General features: G+C 43.1%; 1 protein-coding gene across 1 annotated transcript in view; it reads right to left on the bottom strand.

The window, feature by feature from the left end:
* Nucleotides 1-16,244, bottom strand: part of RAB31 (RAB31, member RAS oncogene family) — a 127,897-nt gene that overhangs the window by 67,928 nt on the left and 43,725 nt on the right. Inside the window, exon 2 of the mRNA XM_055324528.1 lies at nt 5,269-5,348. Within this exon, the coding sequence (XP_055180503.1) occupies nt 5,269-5,348 (80 nt within the window). The remainder of the gene's footprint in view (nt 1-5,268; nt 5,349-16,244) is intronic.

Below are 16,244 nucleotides of genomic sequence, written 5' to 3'. Positions count from 1 at the left end.
CAGGGTAGAAGGAGCATTTAGAAAGGCCCTCAATTTCCTCATCTGAGAAACAATATCTACTTTGAGAAACCTCATCTGAGAAACCAATATCTACTTTGCACAATCTAGAGGGCTGTTGTAGGATCCAATGAAGGAATGACATCTGTGAAATTCCTGCTTGATACACAGCAAGCCCACGAGGAACAGCTTCAGTATGGTTGTAATGCATATCACACGCACACACACACACACACACACACACACACACACACCCCTCTGTTCCTCATCCTGCCACTAGAAAAATGACTATTAACATTTCAAACGGCTACTGACAATCCCTGTTCTTTTGGTTGTTTGGGTTGTTTGTCGTTTTTTTAACAGATTCCTTGCTAGCATTTAATCTTAAGAACCTCAAGCAACTTTTCTTCTCTATAGATGATCTCCCAGAGTGGTAGACGGGGAAGGCTTGGCAATGCTGACCTGACTTTGTTATCTATGGGAACCAAAATCTGGCAGAGAAGTAACACAATCACCTTGTAAATGTTGAAACAGAAAGAGGGAGACACACACACACACACACACACATATATGTTCAAGATGTCAACACAATCTGCTTGAATAGCAAAGCCAAGATTTTTCATTGTGAGTCACAGAAGACAATAAAAATCAACTCTTTCACTGCTGAAAATGACATTTTGAAGCCTATGACCTTTCCCCAGTGGTAGTTTGATCACAGTAGGAAAAACAAGGGTGGACTTGGTTTGAGTCATAAGTTCACTGTTCACTGGCTGGGCATACCTAAACAAGCCACCTCAAGGCTCTGATTCTTGAGGCCAGCACCGTGACAGTGAAAAAGGCCCTGGGCCAGAGGCATGAACTAAAATGCCTACGGGACCAGGAAGCGACCCTATAAATGAGCCAAACAGACTAGGTGTAAAAGTAACACTAATAAAAATAATAGTAACAATAAATAGCAGGAGTGCCATGGAAAGAGGATAGCCCACACCACCCACCCTGACATGGAGCACCTGTGAGTCAGGTCCAACTGACTTCTGTCACATGGGCATGTGCACCCAGTAGGCCATGTCTGCTGATTTTTTAAAAGAAGCCAGAAATACAAGTTTATTATGTAAAAATCTCCTGATTCTTCATTATTGGCATAAATATTAAAGCACTGTGCAGGCTAAACAAAACACATCTATAAGCCAGATTCCCAGCATACCAAACCCACCAGCTGTAGGCCAGGCATGGCAGTCCATATATAACACCTTCCAAGAAATGTGTATGTTCCTTCTAGCTTTATTTTTCTGAAGCTCGAGTTTGGAAACATTTTCACAAAATCGCAGAAGAGAGGATAAATTTTGAGTGGGTTTTTTAATTGGGTAATTGAACTATATCAGGAAAAGGACAACAGATAAGAATGAAAGAGCCCTTCTCAACCTTGACTCCAGAAGAAAAGTAAGGAATGAAATAGAAAGCAGAACAGCACATAATTTAATGCTATAATCACGTAATGTTTATGAAGAAATGTTAAGGTGTGAGAAAATGCTTAAGTTTGAAGTTTGATAGAAAGTAACAACTCAAAATCATATATACAAACATTTTTCAAGACCTAAAATCTGGTGAATATACGGAAAAGTATGCTTCTGGTAAGTATACGGAAAAATAACAATTGTTTGAAAAACAATTTGGCAATATCCATCAAGAGCCTTAAATATGTCATATTCTTTGACTGAATTATCCATTGCTATGAATTTAACCTAATGAAATAATTAGAGGTACATGCAAATATTTATGCCCCAAGATATACATCATATGTTATTTAAAAGGTGTAAAAAAAAAGTTATAAATACCCTAAATACCTTATATGGAAAATACTGCCATTAAAAATCGTTTTTTTAAAAAAGATTTATTTATTTATTTATTTATTTATTTATTTATTTGAGAAAAGAGTGAGAGGGCAGGGGAGGAGCAGTGGGAGAGGGACAAGCAGAGTCCACACTGAATGTGGAGCCCAACTTGGGTGGGGCTCTATCCCATGACCCTGAGATCATGACCTGAGCCGAAATCAAGAGTTGAACACTTAACCTACTGAACCACCCAGATGCCCCAGAAATCACTGCTTTTTTTTAATAAACTGATTTATGTGTCCAGAAAACTGGGAGAAAAATATCCTTGCTTTTAAAGACCATTTAGTAACATGGAATTCATAATATAATGTTAAATTACTAAAGATTTTATATATACATAGCAAAAAGACTGGAAGAAAATGCACTAGATGTTTATGGTAGCTACGCCAGGAGGCAGATTATGGGTGGTTTTTATATTTTCTTCACAGGTTTCTTCATTTTCAATTTTTTATGAGTATATAATACTTTTATAAAAAGAAAAATTAGGATTTCCATTATGTTTCTAAAGATTATGGGATACAAGAAAATGTTCAAAATGAAGACAGGATTAAAAACTGTATGTATACTATGATTCCAACTTCTATAAGTTCCATGGTTTTTTAGAATTGAACACAAACTTTTATAATGAGGAAAAATTAGGCTTTAATCTTGACTCTGTCAAGAAAATATACAGACAGCATGTAAAGTGTCCCATTTATTTCTGTCTTCTAAGAAATTTGTATTCAGGACAGAAAAACAAGGCAGAGGATGGAGAATGGATGCCGTGGCATGTCAGGTAGAATTGATGCCATTTTGTTTTTTGAAATTATGTATTCATGCATCTGCATACACAGAAAATACTTATAAGAAGTATGTTAAATATGCACTTTTGGGATCCCTGGATGGCTCAGCGGTTTATCGCCTGCCTTCAGCCCAGGGCGTGATCCTGGAGACCTGAGATTGAGTCCCACATCAGGCTCCCTGCATGGAGCCTGCTTCTCCCTCTGCCTGTGTCTCTGCCTCTCTCTCTCTCTGTCTCTCGGTGTCTCTCATGAATAAATAAATTTAAAAAACAAAAAAAAAATACGCACTTTGGACTTTAAATATTGCTAATATAAATTGGAGAAAATTGGATCAGAGAGCTAGTAAAATACTCAGACTTCAATTTTTATTTTACATTTTTAGGCATGGTCTGAATTTTTCATAATGAGCACTGTAATTTGAGGAATGATTTTTAAATTAATGGACTATTTTTTAGAGAAGTATTAGGTTTACCAAAAAAAATGAGCATAAAGTACAGAGAGTTTCCATATAATTTGTAATTTTTTAAAGCCCCAAACCAGCACAATGTACTTATTAGACAAAGCAAGGTCAACAGAGTTTGACTGATTGTCTCCAAAATGGTTACCAATGATCCATACCACTCGCCCTCTAAATGTTGTTCTTCCCACCATGAAGTGGGATTGCTTTTCCCTCCCTTGATCTGGGCTGGCATTATGACTTGCTTTGACCAAGATACTGTGACCAAAATGATATATCTTTTATAGGCACAGTGATGCTTATACCTATGTGTAACAGTCATTTCACCACATATAATTTATGGTAAGAACATGTATTACCTTTAATTTGGAAAAATCATTACAAAAGGAAACCAGATTTGTTATTAAAAATGAATATCTTTAAGCTTAGAAAGTAGAAGATGAGGGATGCCTGGGTGGCTCAGCGGTTGGGCATCTGTCTTTGGCTCAGGGCATGATCCTGGAGTTCCGGGATCGAGTCCTGCGTCGGGCTCCCTGCATGGGTCCTGCTTCTCCCTCTGCCTATGTCCCTGCCTCTCTCTGTGTGCCTCTCGTGAATAAATAAATAAAATCTTAAAAAAAAAAAGTAGAAGATAAGAATCTCCTCCATCTTCCAAAACCACACTTCAGAGTTAATCACTCTAAAAGGTTTTGCTTTTATTAAACACACAAAATGGAAAACTAAGGAAAATACAAGTACATCACAGAGAAGAGTGACAAGAATTTTGTCTGTAAAACTGTCCCCAATGGGGCATCTCAGGGGCTCAGTTGGTTTAGCGTCCACCTCTTGGTTTTGGCTCAGGTCATGATCTCATGGGTCCTGGTTTTGAGCACCACGTTGGGCTCCTTGCTCAACAGGGAGCCTGCTTCTCCCTCTCCCTCCACTTGCCATTCTGCCAGCTTGTGCACTTGTGTGCTCTCGCTCTCTCTCTCAAATAAATAAATAAATAAATAAAATCTTTTAAAAAAAAGATTTGGGTTCTCTAAACATGGGGGTCCTAGCTTATAACCCAATCCAGGGCATAGAGTGTTATCTGATCCTCTTCACGTCACACTACAGGAAATTGGGGCTCAGGGAACCAATACAAAATGAACACTCCAACTACTGCTACTTCCCCTGTGTCTGATCCAGGAGTCGTGTGTCCTCTGCCAGTATCCATGAAATGGGCACAGCTAACTTGTTAGCTTGCTGTCACAGTTCTTGACGCATATTTTTGTGAACATGCTTCTTTAAGTCATTTTTAAGCTAAAGAATGTAGTGGATTTTCTCACCTACCCCACTCCACCACTGGCCTATCAACCAACTGCTGGAGCATCTACTTATACCCTGCTGTGAATCTTCTCCACCTAGTGATAGAGACAAATGCCCCTGTCCTCATCAATCCTACAGTGTTTCCAAAATATAGACACACATTCTTTCCCTTCTGAAGAAAACAAAACCTTTGCTCTCTGCAAAGAACATGGTATCTTCAGGGAGAAACCTTAGTGAGGCCAAGTTCTAAGAGAGTGAAAAAGCATGCACCTGCAAAAATGGCACAACAAAGCACATCTGGCTAAAGCATCTGTAGGACAGGGGAAAATGGAATATGAAAATGCTCCTATATTCTAAGGTTGGGGTCTCAGAAGCGAACAATCCACTCCCCTCCCAACCATAAGAATAGAAACGCTGACATTCAATTAATCCAGGAAAGAACATCAACCTGCCCCACAGACTGTGTAGACAACTGTGCTGTGTGAGTGGACAACTGTTTCCAGGTTTGCTGGTAGGCAACTTAAGGCAGGACCTTTGCGAATTTGCCTTGTGTCTCATCTTCCATCTGAAAATAAAGCCAGTGTGATTTGCAGAGTAATGCTCTTGGAGATCAAGGAGATGGTCTTGGGCTGTAGCCTAAAAGGACAGTTGGCTAGGAAAAAAGAATTATTGACAGGGACAGTAAGCCCAGACATACTGCCTAAAGTCACTGCATGTCTGTCAGTCTTTACAGTTGGGATCAAGTCTCACTGGCTGGGATGAAAACTGCTTGAAGGCTCAGGCACAAAGTGACCTCTCTGAGTGCTTTGAGAGGAAGAAATGTGAAAGAGAAGAACATACAGGAACTTACCCAATGGTCGGGCTGATGTTGTGGTCAAAGTGATCCTGGACAAATCGACACACAATGCTTGATTTCCCAACCCCGGTGTCCTGGAAAAGAATGAGGACACGCCATGAAGACCAAGTGTATCAGTTCTGACCTAGTATAAACACAGAACCAGAGGCTGGAAGAGGTTATTTCTGATTGATGGAAGTAGGGGAGGAGAACATTTTCTTCTATTTCATATCAGTATTTTCTAAAATGAAATTGTATTGCTTTCATAGAAAGAAAAGAAGGATGGTAAAAATAAGCTTTAGAAACATGTCCCACATACATACGATAATTAGCCTAGAACTCACATGTTCACAATATATGTGTTTCCAGATTTGAAAATTTTTGAAGAGGTCTAGAGGAGAAATATGGTAACACTTTGAATTGTTTTGGTAGAGATAGAACTGACTTTGTTCAAAACCTTACCACTCAAAAACTATATAATCTATTTTTCTAGGTATCACTCTGTAAGACCTACGAATTCTAACTGCTGCATTTCTGACATTTTCTCTTCAGAATCTAACGGCTGCATAATAACCTCAAGTTTTGCTTAAATATATAAAGGTCTCATCTCCATGCTCTCTCTGTTAAACAATTTTTTAAAGCTAATTAAGATAGAGGTCCATTATACATTGGAAATCAAATACATGCATTTCTATCCACTCCCTCCAAACACCCTTGCCAAATGGTTTAAGGAATAAAAGACACAAATTCACAAGGTCAAACAGATGGGAGACGAGACACCAGACAAGTTATGTCAATGAAAAGCACATGTCTTGGTGGTCACTGAGAAAGAAGAAGCTGGAGCCTTCAGGCCACCAGGGAGGAGAGCCATTGAGAAGCAAAAACAATTCATGTCGCAGAATCCCTGAACATATCAAGAATTTGGAGAGCAAGGTCACACAAAAACACACCCTTGGTGCCCCTGGCCACAAAACCAAGGACAGACTCTCCTGCCTTCCAGGAACAGGTTGGAAGTTGAGTCTCCAGGAAATCTGTATCAGATAGGGCTAGGATCAGGGGCTTGTGTGACAGCTCAGGGAGTGCCTGTGTGACCCTGCCACACCCCCTCACCTCCCTGTGAACCAAGACAGAAGTGAGGAGGAGTCCCATTCAGCTAAGAGGAAAAATCCTGCAGAGCCTGACACATGGAGTCTCCCAACTAAAAGCCATGTTGCACCAGTCTGCAAGCCCTAGTGCAAACAGACCTTTAGATACACATTTTAATCTTTTAAAAATAAATGTCCAGCTTAGAGATATTAGACATTTATACCCACACAAAAAGAGCAGGATACTATTTTAGAAGATTATTCAGAGAATGAGACAGACCTTAGAAATTAAAAATATGATGGTAGAAATGGAAATTCCAAAGGAAGAGGTATACGGTAAAATCAGGAGACTGTCTAGAAGGTAGAACAGGACTAGAACAGGGCAACTGGCTTCAGTAGCCATCAGTGCTCTTCTAACAGCAGTGGCAAGGCAAGAAGACACAAGATTCACAGACAATTGACACAGAGAAGTCCTCCTCAACACATGCTTATCAGAAAGGATCATGGTGACATTTTGAGATCTGTAAGTGAATAGGAAACAGGACATAGTCCAAGAAGAAACAAATAGTGATATGGTTCTTTTCTATTAAAGGTGTACAAAGCCTAAAAATCAAGGAGGAAATGTTGAAACTTAGAGAAATGTGCTTTTCTTTTACACTGAAATACGAAATGAGATTTGAAACACCAACTGGAAATCTGAATTCTTTTTACTCCTTCTCACCCCCATGCTTAGGGGGCAATTTCCACAAACGCCCCTGATGCCCATCAGAAAATCATTCCCCAGAAGGCCTCCTATGCTGGTGCAAGTGGCCTTCCCTGGTTGTGAGCCGCAGTAAACAAAAGCACTAAAGGCTGTTTATCTGCAGCGTGCACATCAACGCACAGAGTTCAAAGAGGTGGCAACAGAATTAAAACACCAGCTCCTCGGATTCTAGATCAATATGTCACTGCTATTTCTGTGTCGAACCTTCATGATGGATTCTGGCTAATGCGCCTCACAGTTCCCCAAACCCCACAACTCAGTTCTTCTTAGCTCAGTTGCTTTGAATTCCTTCTGCTTCCCACCACCCCCCTCCCAGCCCCACAGATGAGCGGCTCCGGCCACCCTTTAGCCCACGCAACCCCAGGGAACCTCAAAAACCAAACAACGGTGCTGCCCTACCCTGGAAGAGAAGGAAAACAAGGTGGAATGCTCTCTGTGAGCTGCCTGGGATTGTGGGGGGTGGGAGAAGGGGGGACCTCATTCCACCAACCACCACCTCGATTTGTGTGTTTGCAGATTTTTATGTCACCAAGCTCAGAGTGTGCAACTCCTCCCGTCGGAAGCTCTCAAGTTCGTTATCCCACAAGAAAGGCTAAAGGATTGGGACGCCTGGGTGGCTCAGTGGTTGAGTATCTATCTGCCTTTGGCTCAGGGCATGATCCTGGGGTCCTGGGATGAGTTCCGCATCGGGCTCCCTGCAGGGAGTCCACTTTTCCCTCTGCCCAGGCCTCTGCCTCTTTCTCTGGGCCTCTTAAATAAAACTTGAAATAAATAAATAAAATTTTAAAGAAAAGAGAGAGAAATGCTAAAGGATCCATGTCTGCCGTCCATGCACCCCCAGAAGCCATTCCCATGAGGGCCATCTCGTCCCTAGTGTAGGAATTCTCTCTCTCGGGCAAGCCCTGCCTCCCCCTGCCCACAGCAGGCCGATGGAGACCGACAGGACAGCAGAGGCGCCCCCACCTCCACGGCAGAGAGGGCGGGGAGCACCCACACTCACAGCGGCCGGGCCTGCTCTGCCCGGGACTTAGGACACCAATCCGTATCTCCCAAGTTTTGTCCCTTTTGGGCCCTCCCAGGCATCCTTTCGGCTTATACCCAGGCTCACTGTGCTTCCAAGCTGAGGAAATCCGCCCCCAGAATGCCTCCAGGTCACGCCAGCCCCCTGCAAACATCGGGCCTTCCTCCCTGCGAGTGAGGGTCCCCTGGTGCGCAGGGCTTTGGGGAGACGGCGCACCTCGTGACGAGGACCCTGCTAGGAACATTCTGGGTCCCTCTTTTCATCCTACCTGAGGGCTCCACTCAAAACAAGTGGCTCCAGGGACGCCTGGGTGGCCCAGTGGTTTAGCGCCGCCTTCGGCCCAGGACCTGATCCTGGAGACCCAGGATCGAGTCCCACATCAGGCTCCCTGCATGGAGCCTGCTTCTCCCTCTGCCTGTGTCTCTGCTTCTCTCTGTGTGTGTCTCTCATGAATAAATAAATACAATCTTAAAAAAAAAAAAAAAGTGGCTCCAGATCCCCAAAACAGACCAACAGAACGGACAAGCCCAAGCCTCAAAATGCCCTTGAGGATGAAAAATTCAAAAATTCCGGCCACCTGGAAATGACCCCGTTCTACTCATCATCTTCTACAGATGCCTCGGGCTAAAACACTAGCTTTCCTGAACAGGTCCAGCAGGCAGGCTGTTCACATCTGGGCTGAACAATTAACTCCTCAGCCCACCAGCCTCGGTGTTTGTCTTCTTTTTATATTTTCACTCTCGAAGTTTCTCTCTCTCTCTCTCTCTCTCTCTCTCTCTCTCTCATATATATGTGACAGGAAAATCAATAAACACACTAAAGGGCAGGCAAAGCTTAAGTCTGTCTAGGACAAAGACAATATTCTTCCAGAGAACTGCTTCCAAGAATGTTCCAGGCCGGGGGTTGGTGCGGCTGCAGACCCGAGGACAGCTGGAGGCGCTGCTGTTCCCCCGGCGGCCAGCAGGGGAAGGCCCTGCTCCAGGAGCGGGAGGGAGCGGCCGCGCAGTCCGGCCTGCAGGAACCTTGTGGCCTCAGGGACACAGACACAGGACGGAAGCAGCGCTGAGTCAGGGCCAGTGCGCCAGAGATCCCACAGGTTGGCCGCAGGAAAAGCAGGCGGCCGACTGGGTGAGGAAAGGCGTCTGTGGGGGGGGGGAGGACGAGGGGGGCCACAGCTGCCCACCAGTCTAGAGGCCACTTTATTTTTAGTGGGCTTAACACGGACGGAAGGAAACTTGTCTCTGCGGCTATTTTCCCCATTTCAGAAGATTATGGGACTATCGGAGTGCATCGTGTCCAGTCTCCCAGTTTTTCAAAAGAGGAAGCGGGGAGACTTCCACAGGGCCACACAGTTGGCTGGCCGAGTCAGAACCTAATTTTCTGAGCTCCAGTGAAATCCTGTTAAGGCTCTGGTGGGGTTAAATCTACCTCCCTCCCAAATGTAGATTTCGTCCCCCAAAAAGTCCATTCTCTAGAACTCATGAGGTGTGCTTGTATTCTTGTATCACTGCCTTCCAGAGGAGCACTGTGTGTGCACTGTGTGTGCAGATCACACTAGATCTGCCGGGGTTCTGCTGTAAGGAAAGGTGGACATGGTACCAGCTACTGGGGACGCACTAGAATCAAACCAATTATGACTCCACGAACCAGATATGAAGCGCAGTAGAACCTCCCTGGGGGGTAATCAGTGCTTTATTGTATTTTCGTTTGTGTGGTTTTTATCAGACACAGGCTGAGGCCCAGCGATGGGTTCCATCTACTTACAGGGAAGTGGATGCCTTACATGATACTTCTCCCATATATGTCACCGTCTGGAGCTAATAACATAATCCTCTGAGAACCTGACGTGACAATCTCTACTATTCCAATGGTCACATTTATTAATCACACGTAAATCCATCATTATGAAATCACAAACCACAAACTTGCAGCTGCTCTCCGGTAAAACTCGAGGCATCACTTGATTCCTTCCTGGACAACGGTGACAGGCTTCAAGGAGGCGTTCCTATCTCTCAACATAAAGAACGGTAGGTCCCAGGCAAATATACCACCCCTACCTAAGCCTGCTCTAATGGAAGACATCAGCAATCAGTTGAGCATATGTTATTTTATTGAACCGGAAAAGGGCCTCAAAATCTTTTCAACGAGCTCTGCAGACAATAATAAATGATGTGTGTTCCCAGAACAAATCGTTGTCCCCTACTGTTGCCCTACTCTTCCCAACAGTCAACACACTCCTACAGTCTCCTCCAAACTCACGAAGAACATTATAAGCCAACATGCTTCCTATGGAAAGGAAATGACAAGCCAGACCAAGAATCACAGACTCAGGAATTCCATTCCTAGGAATGTAGTTAAAAGAAGAAAAAACATAAGCACAAAAAAGTCCATGAAAGTATTATTTATAAAAATTAGAAATGGCCCCCAAAACCACTAAGAATTAAACAACTTGTGGCACAGACAGGAATCTCTTTTAAGCTTTAATTTCAGGCCAACCAAAATGTCAGAGGCAGACTATGATTTGCCCATGATGTGAACTAGGGAAATGATCGTTGCAGCATCTGTCTCTGGTCTAGGAATCAGAGGGAAACCACATGGCAAGGGGTTTTTTGCACATATTTGTTTTTTTTTTTTTTTCAGTCACCTGCTTATTTAAGTGCTTAGACTTTGAGCCTTGCACACTTCTAAAAAGTCTGAAGTATCTTACATGTTGATGTGGAGTTGAGTTAGAAATTTAGGAGGACTGTGGAGGCCAGGCAGGTTTTATGAATGGAGAAAAACAAAGAGAGACACAGACAGAACCATGGGAGGGCAAATGGCTTGATCTTTTGACCTCAAAGGTAAGCGAAGCTGAGAGCACCAGAGTCTGACCAGTAGAGCAAAAGTCTCCTCAAGGACACTGGATGTGCTCACCATGCGCACGAGATGGCCTTTTGGAGACATACTGCAGGCAAATGCAAAGAACAGTGACTAGTGATCTGGGGCAGTGCTGCGTGTGCCTGCTTATTAGTTCCACTTTGGGGCAGAGATGTCTAGAGGAAGTATGTACTGCTGCTGCTGAAGGAATGAGGTCATGGAGGAGACCATTTCCGTTTCCTGCGGCTGTAGGGTGCCCAGCCCAGGGCCTCACCACCACGCCCTGTGTCAGCTGGCCAGGTCCCAGCCATCCCAGCCAGGGCTCCTCGGTGGCACCACTTTTCCTTCCCAAACCCTGGATCCACCCAGAAGAGAAAACAGAACAGGAGTTGACACTGAGGAATACACTTTGTCAAGCATATCCCAATCCTCGAAGCACTCAATTCCAAAGAAACCCCACAGAAAGGTGGCACAAATTCCATATTAACCCACCAAGTATTTTCTTAAAGCTTTGGCTAATGGGGAGAAGATACACACCCCCATTCCACATCTCTTCCATGGATTAATGACAAAGCAACTCACAGAATACCCCAATCACACACAGCCTTCACAGTAGTCAGGTCACTGCTTCTGAGGAAACTAAGGGCTCAAGGTCAAAACATTGCACGTCACCCCCCCCCCCCAAAGCTTCCAGTAAGCTCCGTGGAGAGCTCCCATGCATCACTTTACTTCTGTATCTACAACGTCCTTTCCACAGGAGAGCTGAAATACTTTGTTCCTGGATGACATTTAAAGGTTTATTGAAATTACAGACTTAATGGGTCCGTTTGCCCCTGAGCTCTAAATATCTTTGACACTGGAAAGAAAAAGGGTTCAATATTTATAAATCACAGTTACCACTATCCAAAAAAAGCACCGTAAAAGCAAAAAACATCATTAAACTCAAGTCTAAAATGTGCTTGTTATATTATCACAAATTCTACAAGATTTCCTTTGGTGGTGTGAGATCTCTGTAGTAAATTTCAGACTTCACGTTATGTTCTGGGAAAAATTTGAAATAGCAATGCAAGAAAATCCAACTATAGGCATTGCACCGTACTTAGGAAAGCACACCACAAAATTATTCTAGGAATATACAATATAAATTAAAAGCCCCTGAGCGCTCACACAACTCTGTTCTGTCTTTGTCATGGCTATTTTGAAACATGTCAATGGTGTGCATTATAACAAACATTTCAAAATCCATTTACAAAGAGAACCTAATTCTATATATGACAAAAGGAAACTGAAAAGCCTCATACTAAAAAAACTGGGTTCTGCCCCGAGCCTGGGAGTCACTAAACCATGGTCATGAAGTATTCATCTACTTCATGAGGACAAAAATGCTTACAGACATTATTGTAAGCATGTAAATCACATAAGTGAATTTTTTTAAAGATTTTATTTGTTTACTTGAGAAGGAGAAGAGAGCACAGGCAGGGAGAGGTGCAAAGGAAGAAGCAGACTCGCCCGTGAGCAGAGAGCCCAGTGCAGAGCTCAGTGCCAGGATCCTGGGATCATGACCTAAGCCGAAAACAGACGGTTTTTAACCCACTGAGCCACCCAGGCGCCCCAACAGCATAAAGTGACTTTATGCATTTAGATCAATGTACCATGGGCACTAATGAATAAAATTCGGAAATGTCCATAGTTCTCTAGATGTATATAAGAATTATGTAAAGGCCACATACAGAGAATAAGAGGTCGTTGTTTGGGTGCAAAAATGACCAGGAGAGCTGTAAAAATATCCTCCAAGGTAATAGAAAGTAATAAGCAGAAGTGAGGAGCATGAAAGCCACAAGAAAGAGACAATTAAATGGTTTAAAAGGGAACAGAGACACAAGTATTCACTTACTTTCTCTCTCCCTGGGTCCTCACAACAGCCCTTTGTAAAGCGGACAGAAGGCATTACCCACATTTCCCATGTAAGGAAACCATGGTCTGAAAGGTTAGGTGAATTGCGTGTGGTCCTACAACTAGTAAAAGCATCACCAATGTTCAGACAACTCTTTCCCCACATCCAGGGCTCCATTCACCAGGCAAACCATGGCTCTCCAGCAGGAGTGCATCCGTCACATATCCACTAGTCCCATCAGTGCCTGTACAGTCAGCAATATGCAAGGACAGGAGAGGAGAGAATGAAGCCCAATTCCTGCACTCAGGACAATCAGACTCAGACTTAAACTCTACAAAGGAATCTTCCAACACTGCATTTGCTGGCTAATCATTTGAAATCCAGAGAGCATTTTTCTGTTGAAATAATGCTGTAAATAAATAATGAGTATTTCCCAAACTTGCTGCTGAACCATAGCACTCTACAACAGAACTGCTATTTGTTTCTATCTATGGGATAACTTATTGTTTCTATGGGAAAACTTACTCTAATTTCACATTGGGGAGGATTGCAGCCAGTGAGAACCAGATGCCCAGGCTTTGAGCACAAGCACAGCGCCCTGGGAGACTGAAGAGATCTTTGTTGAACAAATGGCCTAGCAGATTTAGAGTCCAGCAATATTGCCAATAGCGCAAGTCTTTCATTGGACCAGGAGTGAGCAAAATAGTAATATGGCCAATAAGAAAAGCTGACATTTACTGAGCATATAAAAAGTTCCCAGCTAGGCATTTCATGTGGAAAGTATCCGTTCTGAACTCTTTGAGTATTGCTTCTGCTCAATGATATCTCCTCTCTCCTTCTGGGATTCCAGTTATGCCTGTATTAAACTTTCTCACCTTATCTTATATATCTCTCATATTCTTTTCTTTTTGTTTCCATATTTTTGTCTGAGTTGTAGTGTGGAGATCTTCTGATCTAATTTCTAGTTCTTTCTACCAATGTTTCTAACATGATGGCAATCCCCTTTATTAATTTCCCCACTATCAACTGTTGTATTTTTTCTGTCATAAAATTTTCTTTTTTATAGTTTTCAATTGCTTGTGAAATTTTGAAGTCATAACTTTTATTTCCCTGAACATATTAAACATATTTATATTTTATGTATTTTAAAGTCCATGTCTGATAATCCCATTATTCACGTCCTCTGTGGGTCTATTTTTATTATCCACAGAAAGGTTAAACTGCCTTGTCTTCTCGTATCTTTCAACAAGTTTGATTAAATCTCAGCATCTTCATTTGATAGGAAGGAATCACAGCAACTTGTCCAAGGACATGAGTGTCAAGGCTAGGATTCCATCTCAGATCTTTTGTGACTCTTAGGTAAATGTCTAAAAAGAAGAGATGGTCATACTTCTGGGACATGAACCACACCAAAGAAACCAATGCTAGTAAGAAAATATTTATAACATTTAAAAATACTGTCTCCTTTCTCCTATTGTTAAATTTATCTATTTGCCTCTCATTATTCCAGTTGGCAGATCTGATGGATTCTGAAGTTCAGAAATTGTTCAGGCATGGATGTTCTGGCCTCAATGGTGGAGTGCCTCTCAGCCCTGCTGGAGGCAGAGGAATGTCCCAGGGGTCACAGGAAGCCAAAGACACGGACATGGCAAGAGTGAAGAAAGATAAATACCAGGAGCTCCATCCCACTCCTTCCCCAGCTCTTAAAGAAGTCCTCTCAGTCACCATCTCTCCTCCTGCCTTATTTTTCAGATAAGTTGAAGAAGGAAGATAGTTTTTAAAAGAGGAAGGGCAAGTTCCATAGCTCCTTCACTTCCGTTATTCTTATAACAGAACCACTGCTTCTTGGCACTTCTCAGAGTGCAGTATGTCCTGATGTACAAATTCTGTGCAGCTAAGCAGAAATTTCAGTTTATCTAATGAATCTTAGAAGATGTGACCTTAACCATTTAAAAAAAAATTAACACAGTTTTTTACTTAAATCATACTTCCTGCCAAAGGAACCAATCCATTCTTTGGCCACCTTTCTTTCCTCACAAGCAACATATGTGTGGGCTCTCAGTTGGGCAAAACAGTTCACTGGACAAATGACAAAGACAGAGGCTCCCCTCTTCATAAAGGGAAAATCCACTGATTTCATGAAATACCTGGCCTACACAGGCACCCAACGTCAGATTTAATTGCTATATTCTGGAATTTTTCTTACAAAACACTCAATATTCACTGTTCCCAATTTGCAGATTCAGCTAATAAGGATAAATACTGATCATAATTACAGTAGCCAGCTTCTAAAACGGTCCCCAATGGTCCCTGCCCCCTGGTGTTTGGCTCCCCGTGTGTGGGCTGGGCCTAATGACTTGCTTAAAAAAAAAAAAAAATGAATGTCACTCCCAAGGTTAGATTATAAAAACTGACTGCCCTCGGGATACCTGGGGGGCTCAGTGATTGAGCCTCTGCCTTTGGCTCAGGGCGTGACCCCAGGGTCCAGGATCGAGTCCCGCATCAGGATCCTTGCAGGGAGCCTGCTTCTCCCTCTGCCTGTGTCTCTGCCTCTCTCTGTGTGTATCTCTCATGAATGAATAAATAAAATCTTAAAAAAAAAAAAAAAAAACCTGACTGCCCTCTTACTGACACTCCAGCTGGCCCTCTCACCTGCCAGCAGCTCTGAGGAAACAAGCCACCACGTGTGGGGGACCACGACACAAGGAACTGAAAGAGGCACTAGCCAACAGCCACCAAGGCCTCATCTACACACACCAAGGAACACATCTACAAGGGGGTCTCAGCAACTGTGTCCTGCCAGAAACCACCGAGGGAGCTTGGAAGCAGACATGTCCCCGTTCCATTTCAAGGTGACCGCAGCCGCAGCTGACACCCAATTGCAGCCTGGTAAGTGACCCTGAGCTGGAAGACCCATGAATCTGCACCCAGAGTCCTGACCCACAAAACCATGAGATAACTGTATATTGTCTTAAGCTGTTAAGTTTTGGCACAGATTGTTACATAGCAGGGGGTAACTAATACAGATGTAGCAGACAACATGTAGTAAGCACTGACTCTGAACCAATTTCATATAATCCACGCAGCAACTCTAATGAAGTCAAGTTATAGTTCCTTTGTAGAGAGGGAAGTGAAAGTTGAGGGCAGGTCAGGAGTATGAGAGGGTGGCCCTAGACACATGATGATGGCCAAGCTGTATGGGACTCACGAGGCTCTGCCCCAAAAGTAGCGATCCCCAGTAGTCCTCCAGGAGCCTACTCTCAGGACCCTGCGAGAGGAAAGATATGACACGACCTTACTTGACAAAACCTATTTCAGAGTGATTTAAGCACTGAAGATAAACCCAAAATCAGCAAATAAAGCTATGGTAGA

The sequence above is a fragment of the Nyctereutes procyonoides genome, unplaced genomic scaffold, assembly GCF_905146905.1.
Source record: "Nyctereutes procyonoides isolate TBG_1078 unplaced genomic scaffold, NYPRO_anot_genome, whole genome shotgun sequence".
Lineage (NCBI taxonomy): Eukaryota > Metazoa > Chordata > Mammalia > Carnivora > Canidae > Nyctereutes > Nyctereutes procyonoides.
Note: the sequence above shows the minus strand (reverse complement) of the source record. Positions and strands in the feature narration are given on the sequence as shown.